Source organism: Cololabis saira, chromosome 19, assembly GCF_033807715.1.
Source record: "Cololabis saira isolate AMF1-May2022 chromosome 19, fColSai1.1, whole genome shotgun sequence".
Classification (NCBI taxonomy): domain Eukaryota; kingdom Metazoa; phylum Chordata; class Actinopteri; order Beloniformes; family Belonidae; genus Cololabis; species Cololabis saira.
Window position 1 is genome coordinate 26,365,018 of NC_084605.1, and position 23,081 is coordinate 26,388,098.

At 45.4% G+C, this 23,081-nt stretch overlaps 1 protein-coding gene across 1 annotated transcript in view; it reads right to left on the minus strand.

The window, feature by feature from the left end:
- The window catches only part of fam20cb (FAM20C golgi associated secretory pathway kinase b), a 69,892-nt gene that overhangs the window by 41,311 nt on the left and 5,500 nt on the right, over window positions 1–23,081 (minus strand). The window contains exon 3 of the mRNA XM_061707832.1: window positions 19,406–19,484. Within this exon, the coding sequence (XP_061563816.1) occupies window positions 19,406–19,484 (79 nt within the window). The remainder of the gene's footprint in view (window positions 1–19,405; window positions 19,485–23,081) is intronic.

The window sequence follows — 23,081 nt, forward strand, 5'->3', positions numbered from 1 at the left end:
TAATCACTGTATTAAACACTTTTATGATGGTAACCTCCCACTCTGGCAGGATGCACAGATTTATTCAGGCTCAAATGACCGAATCAAGACAGGTGAAAAAGCTTCATAAGGAGGATGGAGCTGTTTCTTGCTAAGTCAAAAAAGTATCCTGCTCGACAGCTGAAATCAATGCAGAATTTCAAGCTTTGAATAGCATACAGAGACGAATGTTGACATATTATAACTGGCAGCCAAGTAAAACAAACTGCAGTGGGGGCTGATGGTCGGACTCAGTAATTCCTTCTAAAATGGTGTATACAGCTCAGAGAGTAAATGATTCTTGGCTCAAGTTAAAGGAGTTGAAGTTAGATTTATTTTGTCTTATGCAGCAGCCAAAAGTACTAACTTCGCAATATGACAGTTTTCCAAAACTCTGTCCAGTAAATGGGTTTGCTGTGAGTCAGTATGACTTCTGTTTACAGCTCCTGGTTTACTCGGATCTGGTATTCTGCGAACGTAAAACAAATAAAAAAAATGTAATGCAGTTTCCATTGACTGGTAAAAAACAGTGAGATCATGGTGTGGGCCCACATGTAGACGCATTCGAGCTTTGAAGTTCATTTTTATCTTCTTTGTGATCATAGAAGTGCTGGCGTTTTGAACACACACAACACTGTCATCCTCCCTCTTTGTTTAGTCACTCTGGGAAGATATTGAAAGCTCATTTCCAGTCATGAAAGATCCTCTGTGCCTCAGCTTTTTGGGATCTGGTCCTCCGCGGGGATGCCAATGTGGAGCGCCAGGCTCAATCCGGATGAATCGATGTCTGCGGCTATTGTCACGTCAGCTGCTGAGGTGTACGGTGTCCAGACAGAGACAAAGTAGAGCCCACCTTTAAGTGGCAGCATCTTCAAAGCGAAATGACAAGATGACAGATGGCTTCAAAGCCCGTATTCCCTCTGAAAGGTAGTGCTTGATCTGGTTTCATGAAATGTTTATAGGTGATTAATTAAGGCTCTTCATATAATTTTCTAAGAAACAATGAGTTTGTCAGGAGTGAACTGTGATTGTGACAGACTGTGAATAACCTGCCCCTGAGACTGCGAAGAAATGGCAGCATATTAAAATGCTCAGGGGTGTGTGAGCATGGGCAGCTCTGTCAAGTGCATAAACACACACACACACACACACACACACACACACACACACACACACACACACACACACACACACACACACACACACACACACAGAATTGCATGCACACAGATGGGAGAGGAATTTGGACGAGGCTTTGATATGTAGATTGGATGCTGGCCTGTCATTTCTGCTGGCTGCAACTCTGTGTTATCGTTCCTTCAGCGCAACATTAGAGAAGATAACATTTACCTGAAGGGGGGAGATGACTGATTATATCGTCAAGACATTCCTGTTCCTGAACAAGAGCCGCGTGTTATTCACCACAACTGTATCATGGAGGTGCACATGTGCTAGACACGCATGAAAGGTTGCCAAATAACAGGGATTTTCAAAGTTGGAAACTTTCCAAAGGAATTTCTGGGGATTCATCAAAATTTATGGTAAAAAAATGGAAATTTGTAACTTGAACTTATATAGAGTTGCATATACGGTAGTTGAGGAAAAAACAAACCTATTTCAGTATAAACCAGACCTGCAGCTCATGAAACCAGAACGATTGAAGACAGTCTGTCTGAACAACTACTACATCCAGTTAAGTCAGTATAAAGCAGTGATTTTCAACGGGTGGGTTGGAACCCCAAAAGTGGGTCACACACATGCTTTTAGTGGGCTGCGGGGATTTACTTCAGTTAAAGGTAAAGCTACATATTCTTTAGTCTTTTTGGAACTACTTTTCCGTTCATTTTGCATTTGGGCATGAAGGCACTGTTAATTCTGTAGCATCTGTGTTTAAACTGCACCACCTTTTTCATTGAATAAATTTGAGAACTTGATATTTTTCCCCACAATTTGGGTCGAGGCTTGTCGTTAAGGAGTGATGGTAGGTCCCAAAGCTGGACCAGGCAAGAATATCTGGTATAAAGCCTAATTTATGCTTCTGCGTAGCAGAGACGCACGTAGGATACGCACAGCCCCAACACCTTCACAGGTGTTTATACATCTGCCTTATTGTTTGCGTCCTGCTGTAATTACACCACCAACTGCTAGGGGACAATGTAAGTTATTTTCCACAACACTGTCGAGTTTCCTTTAGTTTACTTCCTGTAGTTATCTCAGACACAACAACGGCCGAAATAAAGTATATTTCTCGCAAGTTTGAACAAAAAAATGTTGGGCATCAGTTGGTTTTACAAACGTCGCAGCAAACTATCATTCCACCTGACCTGTAAACGATGAGGAAGAAGTAGCGGAAGGAAATTGAAAAAAGATCAAGTTTTTTTGCGGTCAACGCAACATGTTGGGCAGCACAGTGGTCTCCGGAGGGGGGTTTGCATTGACAGAGAGGTTCTGCGTCCCAACACCTTCGATTCGACAGAGAAGCATATATTAGACTTAAGGTGGATGTAGTTGATCTTTGGTTTTTAATTTTGAGTTACAAACACACAAATTTCTCATACACTACCTAGCAAGCCAGTAAATTGTATTTTTGTAAACTAGCTAATACCCTTTTGAAAAACAGTTGAAAACTGCACCAATTTGTTTTTTCATAATAAAAGATCAGTTTTAATGTCACTTGAAGGAATATTTGATTAATTTTAAGAAGTTTTGTCCCAATATTTCTATCTTCCGTTCCTACTATCTCTACTAGTGGCAAAAATCACAAAATAACTTTTGTCAACTGCGTATCACTTTATGGTACAAAGTGATACATTTACAGCAATTAAACTAGCTCATTCTGGACATCATAGCATAGTCAACCAAGACCTAAGGTACTAATGATGGAAGAGAAAACAAAAGAGTGATCTCAAGTAACGAAACTATAGGAACTGCGTAGTAAAAGCAAATATGTCCACTTCCTCCCCGTCCTCCTACTCCTCGTCTCCAAGGCAGCTTTAGCATGACTACTGTGACATTGAGGGGCATGTCCAAAGTAATGGGTCTGGCATGAATGCGGTTACAGTCACACATGAGCGTGCATGCTTAGACCTTCACAGTGTGATTTTAGCTCCAGTGGCAGCGTGATGCAGTCGCGTGAAAAATGGATGCTGATGTGCAGCTTCCTTTTTAAGAAAAAGAGGGAATGAACACGTCAAACAGACACGTCAAACTTAACAGCTGGTAGAGGACGGCAATGCCCAGGACTGTCACTTAGGTAGGAGCACTGGGTGATATAATTGGGAAAATATCGGGATAAAAATATTTAAAAAAAACAAACAACTTAACAGCTATGCTAATCATCCATAATAATTAAAAGTGCCACTCTATTTTAGATTATCTAACAGATGCAAACATAGCCGGCTTACTAATATCTACAGTGGACATAAATCACGATGGGTGATTACTGTAGGTGGCAGAATGCCAGCAGTACATTAACAGATTATTGCAGAAGGCCATGAGCCGCTTCGCTCAACACCACTAGACTGTAGATTAGTTGCATAAGCTTTCGTTACTGAGTGGTCATAGCATGACTCCCTTTTGTGCAGCACACCACAAATCCAACCTGCTTATTGTCCACTAGATCATTACCTGTGACAGCGTCTGCCACATATTTAGAGATAAATATCGGAATGGGTCAGCTTCACTCTCCAGGGTTCTTCTTCAGGGTATTTTACAGCCGTCTGTACTTGGTTAATATACTGTCAAACCAGGGCTGGTCCTAGGGTATCGGTTGTCCTAGACTTTTGTTTGTTGCCTCAAAAACACCAAATCAGACACACAACTAAATGAACATACATGATACACAATACACACATATAATAGAAATGGACAAATGAATTATCAACGAATCTTGAAAATATGTTTTGAATGAATTTGCATATGGAGAGGTTTTTGGGGAATATGTGTATGTGTTAAATAAATTGGACTGAACCCCTGTTGGGATCCCTTTGATTATGCCACCCGACCCCCCGCCGGCAGCTGTGGCCCTAAAGAACCACATAAAGCGTTTATATAAACTGGAAAAAAAGTATATCTTTCCTCGTCATTAAACTTCTCAATCAGACACGTAAAACTTGCAGGTTGCATGAATCAATTGGGTTCATCTTGCAATTCTTATGAACCACCTTAAACTGCTACACACTTGAAAGCATAACATTTGTGCATTAAAAGAAAAATATCACTTAAGAAAATTGTCTACAGCCTATTTTCTGGGTTCTAAGTGATGATTTGCAGCAACAGTGTGCAGCGCTGCAGTACTGCTTCATCCAATATTTATCATTTCATTTGTGCTTCTACCAGTATTCAAGTTAATTTAAAAGGGCAGCACATTTTTAAATGAAATACACCAGCTTCGTCTGAGACCATAGTTACATTTACACCATAGTCTTCTTAATTTATCAGATGTGCATAGATGTACCAACTGGGTATACAGTTTCAGGTATCATCAGTTTTCCTCTTCCTCTTAACTTATGACAACATATTCCTCTGTGTGACCCTGAAGCAGCACTTGTCAGGGTCCCTGCAGGGAAATCAGTAAGGGGGTCAGATAACTAAGCCTGTGGGCTCTAGATGATCACATGTTTCACTTTGGCGCAGTACAGGAAATATGTTCAGCTAGTGCAAAATCCACCAACAACACATATGGTCACTGCGTTTTACTTAATCTGCTGGCACGAGTACTTCTTAAATCGAGCACTTGCGCTCTCATTTTCTGCTCCTCCAACAATCTTAATCTCTACTTCAGCAAAATGTGCAGAGCGCACAGAAATACCCTGGTGAAACAATTATAACAGGGGGGGAAACATTAGGCTGAGAGCGGCGAAAAGCCTTAAGTGCTGCTAAATCACACTTCTCACAGTGGCTATAATTTCAGATTAATTATTCAGCGACCAAACAGAACTCAAGGTACAGTCCAACAAAGTCAGTGGGTGCATTTAGGAGAAATTGCGAGTTTCCCTCAACAGTCATGTGCATTATATTCGTAGTTTCTGTAGACTTGCTTTCTGATCATATAGAAAAATATATTTGATAACAAGGACATTGCTATAATGAACTCATGCCAATTGTTTTCCACTGATTTCAGATTATTATATATATATATATATATATATATATATATATATATATATATATATATATATAGAGAGAGAGAGAGAGAGAGAGAGAGAGAGAGAGAGAGAGAGAGAGAGAGAGAGAGAGAGAGAGAGAGAGAGAGAGAGAGAGAGAGAGAGAGAGAGAGAGAGAGAGAGAGAGAGAGAGAGAGATGGATGGATGGATGTGCATACTTGAGCAGATATTTATCCAATTATGTACTGTATTTATTCAGTACATTTTTTTCTTTCAGTGTTGAAATGCTTATAGTCAAGATTTACTGCAAACACCAATGTCTCTTTGGCACCATTTCCAGAGAAGCTGGCAAGCATTTCAAGGGTTGCCACGCTACTTTCCACCCGCCGGCTCCAGAGTTGTGGCTGTGCCACGACAAACTTCCTCTATTTCCAAACAGAGCTGCACACATGAATCTGTGCCCTGAATAACATGTCCTGAGGTGGTTCATCTCTTTGTTTCCCAAAACAAAGTCATGGCATTGGCACGGGAGGCCCGTGTTGCACAGTAAAAAAAGATAAGAATCACATACTGCCATACACACATGCCAGACCAACTAAATATATATATATATGCATATATAGTGGGGGCAGCAACTGAGCTCATTCAAGACACGCGTTACATTTGTTTTACAGTCCGGATACAAACAAGAACAATCGCTGAACTGCTCCATTTCTTTTATCCATTTGTAAGTGTTCAGTCTTTTGCATGGCTGGATGACAAATCTGGGCAGCTTTAAGTAAGGATAATCAGGATTTTTATTTCAGACATGCCCTCACCATCTTCAAACGACACTCTTTCAATCTTTTCCTTTCACCCTACATGCGCTGCCAATTTCTCTTTCATTTTTCACATTTAGTGCAGAGATTTCCTCCAGGCTGTTGTTTGTGTCACTGTCGATATGTTGTGGCTCCAAAGAGGTGACTGTCTGTTTCCTCCTCAACGTGTCAATCAAAAATTACTCAAGCGCCCGACTCAGCGCAGACACGGCTCGTGCGGTGAGGAGGGGCAGCGGAAAGAGCTGGTATCTGTTCTAGATATCAGCTCAAATTGAATTGCACGCCGCTGGGCTAACAGCTGACTGATTGACAAGCAGCAAAATTAAGCTGGAGCAAGAAGGAACGGAAGACCATCATTATATCAGTCATCAGTCCTTCCCACACCTCCCTTTCTTCATCATTTGTGCTCATCATCTAATAGGCTTGGCGTACTCTAGGACTAATGTCACTGCAAATATTACAATCATGCCTCTGACATTCAAATAGCACAAAAGCATGATGATAGGAAGAAGAATACTGTTTTTACTCATCTGATACATCCAAGGGTCAACGTACTATAATGTACTGCATTACAGCTGGGGCCCAAACACACCGTACAGCACAGGGCTGTTTCTGCAGGCACAGGTGTTTGAAACAAACGTCCCCTGTGGTCTTTATCGTATTACCTGCATATATTTTTCACGGGAAATGAAAGGTACGTGGAGACTTCTGATGGCAAAAACATATGTGACTGTTATGTCTGGTGGTTCACAGACACACACTAAACAGGTTCTGTCACTTTAAGAACTGTTTCGGTTTTACGACACTGCCCGTTCCGGTTTAAGGCAGTCAGTGGGTTTTTCATTCATTCATGTTATTGGGTTTGAAATAAATGGAGTCACGTCAACTCCGACTTGAGTTACGTGTCACGTTATCTTTTGCAATATAACATTGGCGACGAGAGATGGCTGAAGCTTGTTCCCTACCACCACCCGCTCCGTTCCTGGCCCTCCCGGGCGAACCACCGGTCCCGTGGCACCGCTGGATCTCCGCGTTCGAGACGTACATCCTGGCTGCCGGCTTGACGGACGTGTCCGTCGGGAGGAAACGTGCACTGCTGCTGCACTGTTTGGGAACTGAGGGACAGCGGGTGTTCGGAACACTCGGCGACGCACCGTCATACTCCCTGGCCGTGGAGTTACTGAAAGGACATTTTGCGGCTCCACAGAGCGCTCTGCTGCGCCGGGTCCTGTTCCGGCGGCGACATCAAAGGCCGGGAGAAACAGTGGCTCAGTACGTGGCGGACTTGCGGGGTTTGGCTGATTCCTGCAAGTTTGGAAGACTGCGGGACGAAATGGTCAGAGACCAACTGATTTTGCACACAAGCTGCAACAAAATCAGAGAAAGACTGCTGCTGGAAAATGATGATCTGACTTTATCAGCAGCAATAAACCTCGCGGTTCAGGTTGAATCTGCGCTGGAGTGCGCGGCCAGCTTCTCTACTCCCCCGCCCTCACAGACACAGGCAGCGGGCGCGCTCACCTCACACACGCCCCTCCTTCATGTGAGCACTGACAGCGGGAAAATGATGATCTGACTTTATCAGCAGCAATAAACCTCGCGGTTCAGGTTGAATCTGCGCTGGAGTGCGCGGCCAGCTTCTCTACTCCCCCGCCCTCACAGACACAGGCAGCGGGCGCGCTCACCTCACACACGCCCCTCCTTCATGTGAGCACTGACAGCGGGGAGGAGAACATCCTGCTGGCCGCTCGGCCCCGCGATCAGTACCATCAGCAGTGTGGTAACTGTGGCTCTTCTGCACACAACTCAAGAGCCCAGAACTGCCCTGCCCGTGGTAAAACCTGCTCCAACTGCGGGAAATTAAACCACTTCCACAAAGTCTGCAGGTCTGCCCCAGCTCGAGCCTCTCAGCCACCCACTAACACCACAGTCATCCACAACGTGAGCTCAGCACGAGCACCGTTCAAAACGTGCTCGTTAATGGTTGGAGATGTCACTCTGCCCCTCCTCCTGGACACAGGGGCCACAGTGTCTCTCCTGAACCTGGCGACTGTCACACAGTTTTTCCCCTGCGAGCCACTTGGACCGGCCACCACCACCCTGCGTGGTTACGCCAACTCCCAAATTGACATCGTGGGTTCCCTCCAGCTGCCCGTAAAATACGGGGATAAGACACTGCCAGTCTTTAGGTTTAATGTTGCACGCCACGGGGCCAACCTCCTGGGCCTCGACCTCTTCACCAGCCTCGGTTTCACCCTGCTGGACACCACCGGCTCGGAGATTAACGCCGTTGTCATCCCCTGGCAGCAACAGTGGCCTGCGCTGTTCAGCGGGGTGGGTTGCCTCGTGGGTTTCGCCCACCAGCCCCTGTTGGACCCGACTGTGACGCCTGTCATACAGCCCCTCCGTCGTTCTCCCCTGGCCCTCCGTGATGACATCTCTGCTCAGCTTCAAGGTATGCTGGATGACGACATCATCGAGCAGGTGAACGCGTCACCCTGGATCTCCAACTTGGTGGTGGCCAGGAAGAAGTCTGGGGGGCTGCGACTCTGCGTGGACCTTCGAGCGGTGAACAAGGCCATCATCCCCGACAAATACCCCCTGCCAACCACAGAGGAGCTCACCGCCCAGTTCCACGGGTCCATCGTTTTTTCTAAACTGGACCTCCGCCAGGGTTACCTCCAGGTGCCATTACACCCTGAGAGCCGCAACCTCACCGCTTTCATCACCCACAGAGGGGTGTTCCGCTACAAACGCATGGCGTTTGGGCTAAGCTCCGCCCCCAGCTGCTTCCAGAAGATTATGGCCTCCGTTTTCGCAGGTATACCGGGGGTGGCCGTCTACCTGGATGACATTGTGGTTCACGGGGCCACGGTCGAGGAACACGATGAGCGCCTGCACAGGGTGTTCAGTGCAGTGGCCAAACATCACCTCACACTCAATGGCGAGAAGTGTGTCTTCACCGCCCCAGCCATTGACTTTGTCGGGTTCCGCCTCTCAGCGGGTGGCACGTACCCACTCCACTCCAACACAGAGGCCATCCACCGTGTCCCGGAGCCGACCTCAGCCGCTCAGGTAGCCTCTTTCCTGGGCATGACGGCGTATTACCTCCGTTTCCTGCCACAGTACTCTGCCACGACTGCGCCACTGCGTAAACTGCTGAAGCAGGACGAGCCCTGGGTCTGGACACCGGCATGTTCCGACGCCGTGCGCCTACTGAAGTCCCAGCTCACCTCTGCACCGGTCCTGGCCCACTTCGACCTGGTCAGCCCCACCTTCGTCACGTGCGACGCCTCCGCCCTCGCCATCGGCGCTGTGATGTCCCAGCTGCAGGGGGGCGTCGAGAGACCGATTGCCTTCGCCTCGCGGGCTCTCAGTCCCACGGAACAGAGGTACTCGGTGGGGGAGCGGGAGGCCTTAGCGTGCCTCTGGGCTTGTGAGCGCTGGCATATGTACCTTTACGGGCGTACATTCACACTGAGGACTGACCACCAGGCCCTCACTACCCTCCTGGCAACGTCAGGCACTGGCCACAAACCGCTCCGCCTCCATCGTTGGGCTGACCGACTGCAGCAGTACAACTTTCGCCTGCAGTTCACACCAGGCCGCGACAACGTGGTGGCTGACCTGCTGTCACGTGCAATCCCTAGCCCGCCCACAGCCCAACCTTTGGCCCCCGAACGGGACCAGGCCGAACAGGACCTCATCCAGCTCCTCCACTCACCCCTCCACGAGACAGTGTCGCTGCAGGAGCTTCGGGACGCCTCCGCGGACGACCCCATCCTGTCCACACTCTCGACCTACGTCAGGGAAGGCTGGCCTGGGAGGGTACCCGACGAGCTGCTTCCCTATCACAGGGTCAGGGAGGAGTTGTCATGCTGGAACGACACCTGTGTCGCCCGTGGGCTCTGCACTGTGGTCCCTGGTGACCTCCGGGCGCGTGTCCTTGCAATGGCGCACGAGGGTCACCTGGGCATAGTCAGGCTCAAACAGAGGTGCCGTGATGTCGTGTGGTGGCCAGGCATCGACAGGGAAATAGAGGCCCTGGTCAGGGACTGCACTGCTTGCCTTCTTAGCGGCAAGACCAGGGCCCCGGCCCCGCCCCCGCCCATGCAGCCGTTGGACTGGCCATCACAGCCCTGGGAGCACCTGCAGCTTGACATCTGTGGTGAGCTGCATGGGGTGCCACATCACCAGAGGTTCCTCGTCGTGGTTTACGACCTCCACTCCAAGTGGCCGGAGGTGGCACCCGCGGGCTCCGTCACGGCCAAGGTGCTCATCGACATTCTGGAGTCTCTGTTCGCGCGTTGGGGTTTGCCCAGGAGGATCACGACTGACAATGGACCTCAAATGGTCTCCCATGAACTGTCCTCATACCTGGCGGGGAAAGGGATTCGCCACATCCGCACGGCGTTCTACAACCCGGCGGCGAACGGGGGGGTGGAACGTTTAAATCAAACGTTGAAAAACGGGATCAGGGCTCATTTGGCACAAGGGTGCACACTCACCACCAGTCTCCTACAGACGCTGCTGCACTATCGGGCCACTCGACACGCCACCACAGGAGTTTCCCCAGCCTCCCTCATGCTGGGACGGGAGCTCCAGCTGCCACTGGATAGGCTCCGCCCCACACTGGCTGAGGTTCCAGTTCACCCGGTTCAAGCCGCAGTCACTACCCGTCAACGCCAGATGAAGGACCGCTTCGACAGGACCCGACGGGTTAGACCACCTGCCATCGCTGTCTCGGATTGGGTCAGGATCCGACGACCTCATCGTGGCGACAAGCTCCAGTCGTTCTGGTCAGACCCCGTCCAAGTTACCAAACGGCTTGGCCCAGCTTCATTCAGGTTAGCCGATGGCACTCGCTGGCATGCTAACCGCCTGCGTAAGGTGCAGGTCCCACTTGGGTCCGGACTGGGTGTACCGGCCGTTACAGCCCCACCGGCTACACGGCTTGATGTGGCAGCCGCCCCAGCTGTCCAAGCACAGGCCGCAGTCGAAGAGCGGCCACCGGACATTGCTGCTGCACCCGAGGGGCGCCCAGCTCGGGCTCGCACCAGGCCTAGACACCTGGGGGACTTTGAGACTGAGTATCACACCTAGGTTGTGTGAAGGGGGGGGAAATGTTATGTCTGGTGGTTCACAGACACACACTAAACAGGTTCTGTCACTTTAAGAACTGTTTCGGTTTTACGACACTGCCCGTTCCGGTTTAAGGCAGTCAGTGGGTTTTTCATTCATTCATGTTATTGGGTTTGAAATAAATGGAGTCACGTCAACTCCGACTTGAGTTACGTGTCACGTTATCTTTTGCAATATAACAGTGACATGTATAGTTTTATTTGAATTTGAAGCTTAAGCTCTTGAAGGTACAAAGTGTGGTGCTGCTGACGGGCTCCTCCCAAAGGGACTGCACTGCTTTCAGGGTAATTTTCATTCATGTATTTATTTTTCTTCCACTGTGGGCTGCCAGCTCAGCTCCAGCCTGTACACATTTTCACCGTCTGACCAGAGCAGATGTAATTGGCGATGTCTGATACTGTGATTTGGGCCTTTCTCAATGCATTCGTTTCATGCATTTGTGTCTTCGCGTTTGGACTATTGTAATAGTTTGTTTTCATGTCTAAACAAGAAGGAGCTGTCTCGCCTGCAGCAAGAATTCTGACCCGCTCTAATAGGAGGACACACATAAACCATATTCTTAAAGCTCTTCATTGGCTGCCAGTTTCCTCTAGGATCAATTTTAAAATTCTGGTTTTAACTTTCAGAGCGTTGCATGGTCAGGCTCCACCTTACATCAGCGATCTGATCCAGCCCTACACCCCAGCTCGGGCTCTGAGGTCTGTGGATCAGAATCTGCTGATGGTTCCTCATACTCGCTTCCGGACCAGAGGACACCGATCCTTCCAGGCCGTTGCTCCCAGGCTTTGGAACGATCTTCCGCTCTCCCTGCGTTCGATGGAGTCTGTTGACTCCTTCAAAAGGCAACTTAAGACCTATTTATTTGTGCAGGCTTTTGCCTAATTGTCTTGGGGCTGTTATGATTGTCAATGTGTTGTCTTGGCCTTTTAAACTTAAAGGAGCATGAGGCAGGATGGAGGCAGGATTTATGAAAATAATTCATATACGTTTTAAGTTTTCTAGTAATAATGTCAGATGAAGCGTTCCAAACCCAAAAGAATGAGCCCTCTAGTGTATCTCTCCGTTGCCTTGAACAGGCTGTGTGCTGCAAAATGTGCTGCAATTGTGACCGGAATTTCCCGCGCTGTCCTGCGGATGTGACGTCACATGACGCTGCGTGCACGTTCTCCCCGTTCTCCCGTGCCGGCTTCGCTGTTGGCTGCATTACCCCCGACGGCCATCGTGGTGAAGGGTGGCGCTAATGAGTCTCATTTCTTAAAAGGAGCCTCATGCTGTGTTTTGTTTTTGTGGTAACTGTGAAGCGCTCTGTGATCATGCTCTGTGAAGGGCGCTGTACAAATAAAGCTTACTTACTTACTTACTTACTTACTTACTTACTTACTTACTTACTTACTTACTTACTTACTTACTTACTTACTTACTTACTTACTTACTTACTTACTCACTGGGCAGGAAACCTACATCTAATGGTGTGACATCAACCGTCTCAGTACAGATATGATAAAAAGGCCGTCTTTAAATCCCTGCAGGTGATTAACCATGAGCCACTGGACATCCAAACCCTGATCACCACTCAGTTGTCCTCGTACAAGCACTTACGTGTGCAAGTAGACAACCTTCACTACCGGAGAAGACACACTGGTAATGTGTGCAGAGGTTTTACATTCAGGGACGACTTAAGTTGCGTGAGTGAGTTACTATTGGATGATTTTTGATTTTTTTTTTTTGTTTTTTTACCAGGCAGTCCCAGACAGCATCATTTGATGTGGAGTTACAGTATGGTTAAGTGACCAAGTGATGACAGTCTGAAACCAAATGGAGTCTAAACAAGCAGACTGTTTTGGTACAAACAAATCACTGCAGACTCTCAGACTCGGCCCTTCTCTGAATATGAAATTGCTTGAAGTGCATAACAAACCACTCCAAGCTGCCACTTTTTCCATTAAATTGCTGAACTCTTATGCTAAAGCTCAGTTTTAACATAGAGGACGCAGTAATACACGTCTTCTGCAGTCTTTAGAGCTTGCTTTATCGTTACACATCTCCTTGACTTTATGGGGTTTCTTTTAAGTCTTTAAGAGTAGTTAAACATCTCTTTATGTGTTTCTTTTAGGCAAGTCTCTATGTTATTCAAAGACTAACGTGTCCCCATTTTTATTTTATGATGTTTCTGTGTTTTATGTAATGCCGCAAGACTGTAGCAAGACAAGTTTCCCTTTGAGTAAAATGTTTGCTTTACTTTACGGGGGCCCCTGTCACTGCCGGGGGTCACACAAACTCTGGCTAAACATGTTGTACAAGAAGTAAAAGGAAAAAATAATGTGCCACGGTTAGAAAAAGGTGGATTAACAATTAAAAATGTTCATTTTTGATGAAAATGTTTCTAGATAGAGCTGGTGGTAAAACAGAAACTACAGCCTTTGTATTAGTATGAAATCCTGTCATTAATTCATCAAGGCTGTTGAAGTTTTTTTCACTATTTCTTTGTGGAAATAGCCTCACATGTGGGTTAAAGTGTAAAGAAATGCTTTTAGCAGCAAATATACAGATTATACATCCATCTGTTATCTGCTGCTTACAGTATCTGAGTTACACGGACAGCAGCCAGAGCTGGGAGGCCCAACCCTTCCTCTACTCCGCCACCTCTTCAAGTCCTTATGGGTGAATACTGAGGCGATCACAAGCCTGCAGGCACGCGGTGCCCCCGGGCCTCCTACCAGTTGGACATGCCTGAAACCCCAACCCGAGGAGGTATCCAGGAAGTACCCTTAACAGATGCCAGAACCACCTCAACCGTCTGTTTTCCATGTGGACGAGAGCAGCGACTCTGCTCCGGGTCCTGCCTCTGAGGGAAAGTCCGGCCACCCTGCAGAGGAAGCTTAATTCAGCTGCTTGTACCTGGAGACTCGTTCCTTTGGTCAGTAGCAGCAGAGAGGAGAGGGTCGGAACAAAGATCAACCAGTAAAATAAGAGTCCGATCTGTCTGTGAATGTCCTACTTCAGCACCTGAACCCCAACCCAGAGTGGTTATCCCACCCTTTTCCATAGTCTCAGTTTGGAGGTGCCGTATCACATCCCCACCACTTTACACTCGGGTGCGAACTGCTCCAGCGAGAGCTGAATGTTGTGTCTCAGGCCACGTTTACACGTAGCCGGGTATTTACAAAAACGGATATTTCCCCCTCTATGTTTTGAAAAATTCCATCGTTTACACGAGATAGTTTTCAAAATCTCTTCGTTTACACGGATCCGCATAAATACGCTGTTAACGTCATGCTAGTCAATCGGAATCCTGGAAAAAACATCAATAAATGACACGTGTAACTTCCAGTTAAGGCTGAGACCCCGTCCACACGTAGCCGGGTATTTTTAAAACCGAATATTTCCCCCCCTCCGTTTATAAAATAATTTGTATCCAGCGTTTCATGTGGATGACAGGTCCAAACGTAGGAAAATATCTTCGGTTTAGCAGATACCCGGCTACGTGTGGACGGGGTCTGATTTATGGTTCCGCGTTACACCAACGCAGAGCCTACGGCGTAGGGTACGCGGCGACGCACACCGTACGGCACGCATCGCTGCGTACCCTACGCCGTAGGCTCTGCGTTGATTTAACGCGGGACCATAATTCAGGCTTTACTTCCAAGACGGAACGAGAGTCTTTCGTTTGGAGTGACAGAGAAGTGGAGTTACTTTTAAGTGTGACTTTAGAATATAAAACAAGTAAAATGCAAGAAAATATTAACGGTGGCCAAACTAATTGTAAACACAGGTCGCACACATGACGCTGGTGACGTTTCTGTTGCATAATGTGACGTTCTGAAGCCAAAATCTCCGTTTTCCTCTGTTTAGACGCAAACGTGAAAACAGAGAAATCTCCACTTTGGCCGGAGTTTTCAGAAATGATCGTTTTTGGTGACTTTGAGCTCTGTTTTCGTGTAAACTAACGGCCAAAACGCATGAAAACGCCTCCGTTTTTGCTCCGTGTAAACGGGGCCTCAGTGATGGCAGCAGGACCACACATTCCCCCTCCTCCCCCTGTGCCTTTAACTGGGCCTTCACTGTTAAAAAAAACTGTTAAAAGTTATGAGAATCCCAGACAAAGGTCAGCCCTGACAGAGTCCAACTCTCACATGAAACAAAACATGACTTAGTCATCTGTTTTTTTACATTATTGCCTCCAAATAAAAAGAAATTATGGTGCGATCCACGTCAATGATGTTCCCTTTGGGCCCTTTCAACTGGAAATGCCACCCACGTCAGACTGGTGAGACTTGCAGGAAATCTGAAGTTGGAGGAGTCTCAAACCCTTTAAAGGGCAGTCAGTAAAATACTTATTTAAACTCTACAGGGTTATTGGAGAACATTAAAAGACATTTTTTCCTTTGTAACTTCTGGTTTGTTTGGGTTTTTTTCAAGTAGATCTTCTGAAGTTACAAAATATGGTTATTTTGCCCTTTAAAGAATTAAACTCAGAGTTTGATCAAAACTACATTAACTGTCATTTACCGACACATCGGTGTGTATGCATCCTGCAAAATCAGTTGCAAACACAAACCACCCAGCTTCTATCCAAGAACATCTCATGCCAGTTTCTGTCCAATTAATTTTTAGTTTTTACCTGGATTTAAGTGAACTCAAATTTGATGCCATTTCCAGCCTCTGGTTTTATGGGTAAACGGAGCAAATCATGATCCTGTACTAAAGTAATCCACTTTTGGTATTTGAGTTATTGCATAAGCTTTTTTCTCCTAAGGCTGATGTGACAAATATTATGTTCAAATACATATTTGTGAGGGGAAAAAAATGGCAATAATTCACGTGTCCTCAGTAAATAAACATTCACAGAAAGAAATGTTTGCTAAAGGTAGAAATTATGGTAATGCAATAATTGGGGGCAATTTCAACCCTGACCACGGGCACAACAGGATGCAGAAGATGACGGAGAATAATTGAGCTTAGTCATCATGTGAAATTATGTTTTCATCTGTGAAATTAAGCAACACAGGACCAGGCCTCAGCTTTATGATCCCATAAAGCCTGTCCAATCCGACAAGGCCTCTAGTCTTAACGAATACTGCAATACGAGCCCCGGGTGAGTCTATCCTAGATAAGTCTGGGTTTATTACATGTCTGGAAGAACGGTCTAAAGTGATATGATTCAGCGGTGTTACGTCATAGTGGACAAACACCGTGGGCTGCTTTGTGGTGTCTCAATAGAGTGCATGTTCTGTCATGTTTACAGTGAAATCCTACTATGGTGGATTTTGCTTATCCAACACACAAAAACAAACTCTGATCTGATCGTTTTCTTCCCCTCTGAGGAGAAAAGGAAAAGAAAAATAGCTCAAGGACTCAAGAGGGAGAATACAAAGACTGAGAGAGACTCAGAGGAGCCAATAACCAAACGGATAAAGAAAGCAGGTTTCCACATATGCGGATGGTTGGAGGGTCAATTGTTGCCGGGACATGGCCCGCCTACCTTTGTGGCCTCATTGCCTGGTGCACATTTGCATTAGAGTTAAGCAGAAGAGCAGAAGAGCATGGCCAAGTCTTTGATATTTCCACCTGTGTCTCTTTGACGAACCATGCGGAAACTCATGAGCAGATTTGAGAACAAGGAAATGTTGCTGCGCGTTGCGTGTGTTTGTGTGAATGTTTGCATGCATGAAACATTTGCTTATCAGATCGACTGTGCAAATCTGTCAAGACCTTCCCTGTAGTCCAAATGATCACATGCACACTTGCGTCGGCGTGGGTTGCCCGGTTCTATAAAAGTCAAGTGCATTCAATCTTTTTTTTTCATTTTTCAGGATTATGGAACATCACAACCGCTCTGTGATGTTTGATAATCCTGACAACTCCAACTGTCAAACAGCAGATTTATATCCAACACCGGTGCCCGTGATTTTCTCGGAAAATGTCATTTCGCATAACCGCCTTGCTTCAGCATCTGAGGCAGTGCACCGAGATAATCTGTGGATTCTGACTCTAGCGTGTGCATTTACAACGCTCCCTGCCCACGTCTGCTCGCCCCGTCTCTCTTCTTTACCGCCTGGCTTCCCCAATCCTTCCTCCTCACCTGTCCAGACTCTTCTGTTACACTCTCCACCTCTCACTTCCTTCGCCTCACCTCGTTTTCAGCTCAGCTCCTCCCGGCCTGTCAGGATGATTTCAGGCTAGTTGCGTCTGGTCTGACTTAGTGCGGTATGATCGAAGCAGTAATTACATAGTCTCTGAATAGCTCCTCCGCCCTCCCTCCTACCTATCATCCAGAGGCTTAACCCCACTCTCCATGCTGACACGCAGGGGCCAGACAACAGCCTGTGTAAAGAACCATTAACCCGCAATCAAATTACAATCAAAGCAACAAAAGACAGGAGATATTTAAAGCCAATCCAACCAATAAAGGTGGGATTAGGAGCAAAGAGCACATCTCTGAGGTATAATCTAAATAATGCTGAACAGATAAAGGATATGTCAATTAATTAAACTCTTCCCAGTACAAAGCATTGGGGCACTTTGACCTCTGGGCAGACTTGTATCCTCAAAGCAAGGTGTAATGCAGGGTGCTGGGGTCATTTTACGGTAAAAAGGAAATAACAATAAGTTACACTTCAGTCTGTTGATTCACATCTGGAATAGTTAGGAAGGACGAGGAGAGGAATGTGGCCTTTGCAGCTGAATCCTAAAGCTCCCTGCAGTAATGTCCACCGTTACAGATAATTATCAAAACAAATATAGTGACAACAAACATACCCACTAGTTTTAAATTGACTTCTTGAAATAATACCTCATCTGCTTTCTAGTATGTTTAAAAATTAGCAAGCTGATATATGAAAACATAAAAATTATTGAAATGATATTAGGTTAGGCTGTTATTACTATGAACAAGGATGGCTAAATTAACATTTTGATTTAGTTAAGGCACCCAAGTGATTACAACTCATCTTCAAGGGAACATGAAGGCCTTTTCCGACTTCATCATAAGCCATCCAGTATATAACACTCGATACGCGACTGGAGGGAAAGTCACGATCCGATCCAATCATCAGGATCGCTCCTCTGGGAACTATAAATGTTCCAATTCATTTAGTATATGTTGAGATATTTCAGTGAATAAATGAACATTTTGACATGCTGTTGGCACAATATGATAAGTTATTAAATCCCATGTTCTGGGTTTCAGAGTTATCTGTATCTGTAACATCCTCTAGCTCAACCTCCTTATCCTGTAACTGGGACCCGGGATCAAAGGCATCCACCAAAACTGCTGTTCTTAACAAAAAAGAAAAGAAAAATTAAATTAACAAATGACAACAACAACAGCAATCGCTGACTGCAATTGTCTTGGCTGATTGCAATTTATGATTTTCTTAAAACTCTCAACAGATCAATTTTTTTCCTGCAAACTATAATCATTGTGATGGACGTGCGACCTGTGCCGTATCCGTCCCTGCCTTTCACTGGGAGACAGCTGGGAGAGTCTCCAGCAGAGCCCAGTGACCCTGAACAACAAGATGCGGATATAGATAATTGAAGGATGAATGGAAACAGTACAGTGGCAGTCTCAAGCAGTGACAAATGAAAGAGGCTGCCGGGTGCTTGATCCAAATATTTAGCCTTTCAACGTTTGTCAGCAGAATGATGTTTATAAGAGTTGGATTCAGCTTGTTGTCACAAAAATGTTGATTGTTGTTCCCTCTTGTAGCCGGTACAAATGACCGCCTCTGGTATTCAGGGTTCAGACATGTGTCCCAGCTATTTCCTTGTCATACATATGATATATTTAACGACCGGGGGAAGGATTTTGGAGCCTTTATTCTGAAACTACAAGACATTGTGCTGCAGACAAGTGCAGCTATTATATGTTTCGCTATGGGACTGTGTGGAAAGTCTCATCGCTGAAATGGAGTGACATTAAAGTGATAAAATAGCAGAGCCACAGATGCTCGAGAGCACAGGACCTCCAACATGGCCACTAAAGAATGTGATGTGTCACCTAAAAGCTCGATGAGCCGAAATGCCTATTTAACATTTGGCTGGGATACGGCGGAATGATGTCGGCCTTCAATCGAATATCAAGGTTGTGCTGAAATGAAAGCAATTTGATATGGCCTCAGAGGCAAGTGAGAGTGATGTTGTGTGGAGAAAGAGTTGGTGGTGTGATCCAAAAAAAATAAAAAGGAAGACGGTCAAGGCAAAATGCTGCATACTGGGTGTTGTTTCTTTCTTAAAGAGAAAGACCCAACACTGAACTTCCTATATGGTGTAGTGCAAGGACCAAATAGATGTATTGATGAAAAGGAAAAACGACTTACTTCATGGGTTTGAACAGCGCCTGGCCGTAGTTCTGGAAGGTCATGATGAGCTTCAGTTGAGTACCTCCCGACTTCATCGCTGTTGGAATCAAGCAAACATCAAAATTAACTGAATAAGCTTTTAAGTTACAGATATATTCATTTGAGAATATAGATATGGGAAGAATGGACATAGCCTTTAAGGCTTATCAATCACACACACGCACGCACGCACGCACGCACGCACGCACGCACGCACGCACGCACGCACGCACGCACGCACGCACACACGCACACATATCTATATATATATAAATATATGGATGTGTGCTTTCATGAGGGCTTTTTTTAAGCAGGGCTAGGTTTCCTCCTCACATAAATCAGGCCCCTGACCAAAGACAGGGTCTAACTTCTGTACAGAAACTTATATTTGGACTTCATATATGTTGTGAGCACACATTGAACAGAGGCAAGCAGATTAAAAACTGTGCACGACAGAGACACACACTCTCTCGCTGGGGTTATGTATACACAGATCATTTGAGACTTTGACTTTACCTTGTTAGCACCATAGACTGTATAAGAAGAACTGGAAAAAAGCCCTGTGATGGCACCAGTGTAGGTTTTGGTAAATGGTCATTTTTTTAAACTTCTTTTCCCACCCACTCGATAATGCCATGTTGCAAATGGTCAGATTGAAAAGGCCTGAGAATTCAATGGGAACACGCCCACTTCAAATCCAACCTATGATGCTATTGTACATCAATCCTCATCAATTTGTCTCAAATTCGTTTCTTCTCCAATTTGCCTCTTTTGTCATCTCAAGTCTATTTCCCTAATTAAATATACATTTGTTGCTTTACACGATTTGACCTGAGGTGGTACAAAAAAAAAGAAAAAAAATCCCCACCTCACAGTTGTCATGGGTGGGGGGAGGGTTGATGGAGACTAACTCGCTTTTTGAGCCAACTCCCAGTGGTTTAGCCATACGTTGCATATCCTTCTGCATTTGCATTTTTCATTCAAGTTATGTCTTCCAGCCAAAAAACGGTACAAGTCCATTCTTTCTGTGAGGAACATTGCTTTTAAAAGGATATGCCAACATTTTACAAGTTACCCTACTTTGCCATCAATCCCAGAGTTTAATGAAAGGGTATATACCTTTCTTTACCTGTGCGTCCAATAAACCGGTCTGACACAGACCGGAGTAGAACTCCCAAATATTCCTATTTACAGGGTGTGACACTTGCCTTGAGTGGAAATAACCATGTGCAATGAGACGCAACAACATTAGAAACAGATGCATATAAAGAACTATATTTTGGCGAAGCTCCACCACCTGGAAGCGCTGACTGCCTGAGCAGTGCTGTTGCCGGGTAACATGTGATCAAAAAGTTTGAGAAGTCAGTAAAGTAAATCAAATAGCTACTGCAGAGTTTGTAATCAGCTTCCCAAACCTAGAATTCTTCTTTTATGTATTCTGGCATGGAAAAATAAAGTTCTTGATTAATAGAAGTTATCATCATCATCATCATCATCATCATCATCATCCTCTGAGTACTGTGAGTTCAGAAGTGTGCCGTAGTTAGCAATCACATCAGCCCCTGGCTAGTCACGCTGCTGATGGATGTTTCAAGTACTTGGAGGTTCTGCGTGCAATCATTGCATCCAGGTAGAGGCACTTGAGTTCTTTGTAGGTTTTTTCTTATACGATTAATTACCCTCTAATCCAAAAGTTTACTGTAAATAATCTAATTTCCAAAATGTTGGCCTTTCCATTTAAACAGTTTCAATATTTTCTCACTCATTGGTCGGCAACCTGGGGATAATCTGGTTGTTTTTGTTGGCCCAAAACTTTTTGTGGCCTTTTCTTTTGGATCAAATCCTGTTCACAATCAGTTTTTAATCTAATAATATAATTCAAATAGGATCGTTGTTTTATTTTGACCTCTTCACGAGCCTCTAAGTTGCACTCGTTCCAACTTTTCGGGAATGTGTTGAAAGCCTAAACTGCGTTCAACTGTCTTACATCATTATTAAGTTATTTCATGGCACAGCCAACATCAGCCTCCTCTCCCGTGCTAGTAAAGAACTCTGCTGCTTAGGTAAGCTTATATGCGTGGTGATGAGTCTTTGTGTGTGTGTATGTGAATGTGGTGGTGTGTCTGAGCTCTGAAAAGACTCCGATCTGATGTCACAGTGTTTGTTAGATGGGAAGCGATAGTGAGGGTTGGGAGAAGGGCAGTCAGCGCTCGCCTGACGGTCTCTGACCCTCTGATGTTTACTCTCTCTCTGTATTCTCCAGAGGGATTTTCTTTCTCTCTCTCTCTTTCTGTCCGTCTTTTTGTGTTTTTCATTCATTTTCCTATCCCTCATGTGTTTCCCCCCCTTTTTTTGAACATTATAATGCCATCCAAAAGTATTCCCGGGACTAAACCTGTGCTGGGGTGATGCCTGATCTAAAACCATGAATTTTACAGAAAGTGCAAAGTAGCCACTGTGCCTGTTTTTCTTTATGCACCTGATTGATTTGTCTTTTGTGTTTTGATGGCAGCACAACCTTCTTAATCAATGTTTTCATTTATTTCTTACATCTGGGAATCAGGGGGACAAGCGAACTGTTTACAGAGAAGAAAAATAAGAAACGAAAAGATCAATATCTGCCTGACCTCACATGCTGCTCTACTTAGTTGAGCATGTCCATTTGGAAGGAGAGGAGGAGGGGATATTTTAAATAAAGGCCAGTCAAAGTGTAATCACTGGTAACTCATGCATGCAGAGAGAAACTATATAAAGGAGTCACGAAAATAATGTTTCTTCTTAACTCTTACACAGTAAAGGAGCTGTGTTCGTTCAGACTTGTTCTTGCAAAGGTGTTTGCCTCTGACTAAACTGTAAACTGGGAGCATCAAAAGTCCCATTTCAGACACAGGTAACATAATATTAACTGTTTCATCAATCTGTCAAAGCAACAGCATCCAGTCATTCAGACATTAATCACCTTTGCGGTAATGCAGTGAAAGTGACGGTGCAGTGTGCACACGCAGTATTTGCAAGTTACACACGATTGAACAGCAACTCAAGCGAGATCTATCCCTAAAGTCCTCATATCAAAGGGGACCTATTATGAAAAACACGTTTTCTCTTGCTTTAACATATATAAAGTGGTCTCCCCTCAGCCTGCCAACTCAGAGAAGGAGGAAAGCAACCAAATTCTGCAGTGTCTGTACAGCCGCCCGGATGAGCCGTCCAGTGTGATGTGGCTTCTACGAACCGTTCAGATTCTGATCCCTTTCGTATGTAACGAAAATGCAATTTGCATCGGTTGGCCTCCGATGCGTGAAACCACGCCCACAACTAACTCCGCCGGCCGGAGTTTCCGCCATTTTTTCGTAGCGGTGTATCGCGTCATTCAGGCAGCCAATCAGCACAGAGCCTCATTATCATAGCCCCGCCCACTCAGAATCACGCATAGATAATGATGTTAGAGAATGGGATGATAAAGACATGGCTCAGAGGCTGAATTTCTCATTTATTTAGCAAAAACAATCAAAAGCTTGTTTTTAAAACATTCAAGGCATGTTTAAAAATGTATTAGATGCCATAATAGGTCCCCTTTAAGTTTAGGTTTTCTCACAACATCATATTTGATGCCAAATGTGCAGTGGCAAGGCTGAACAAGCAATCAAATTTAAAT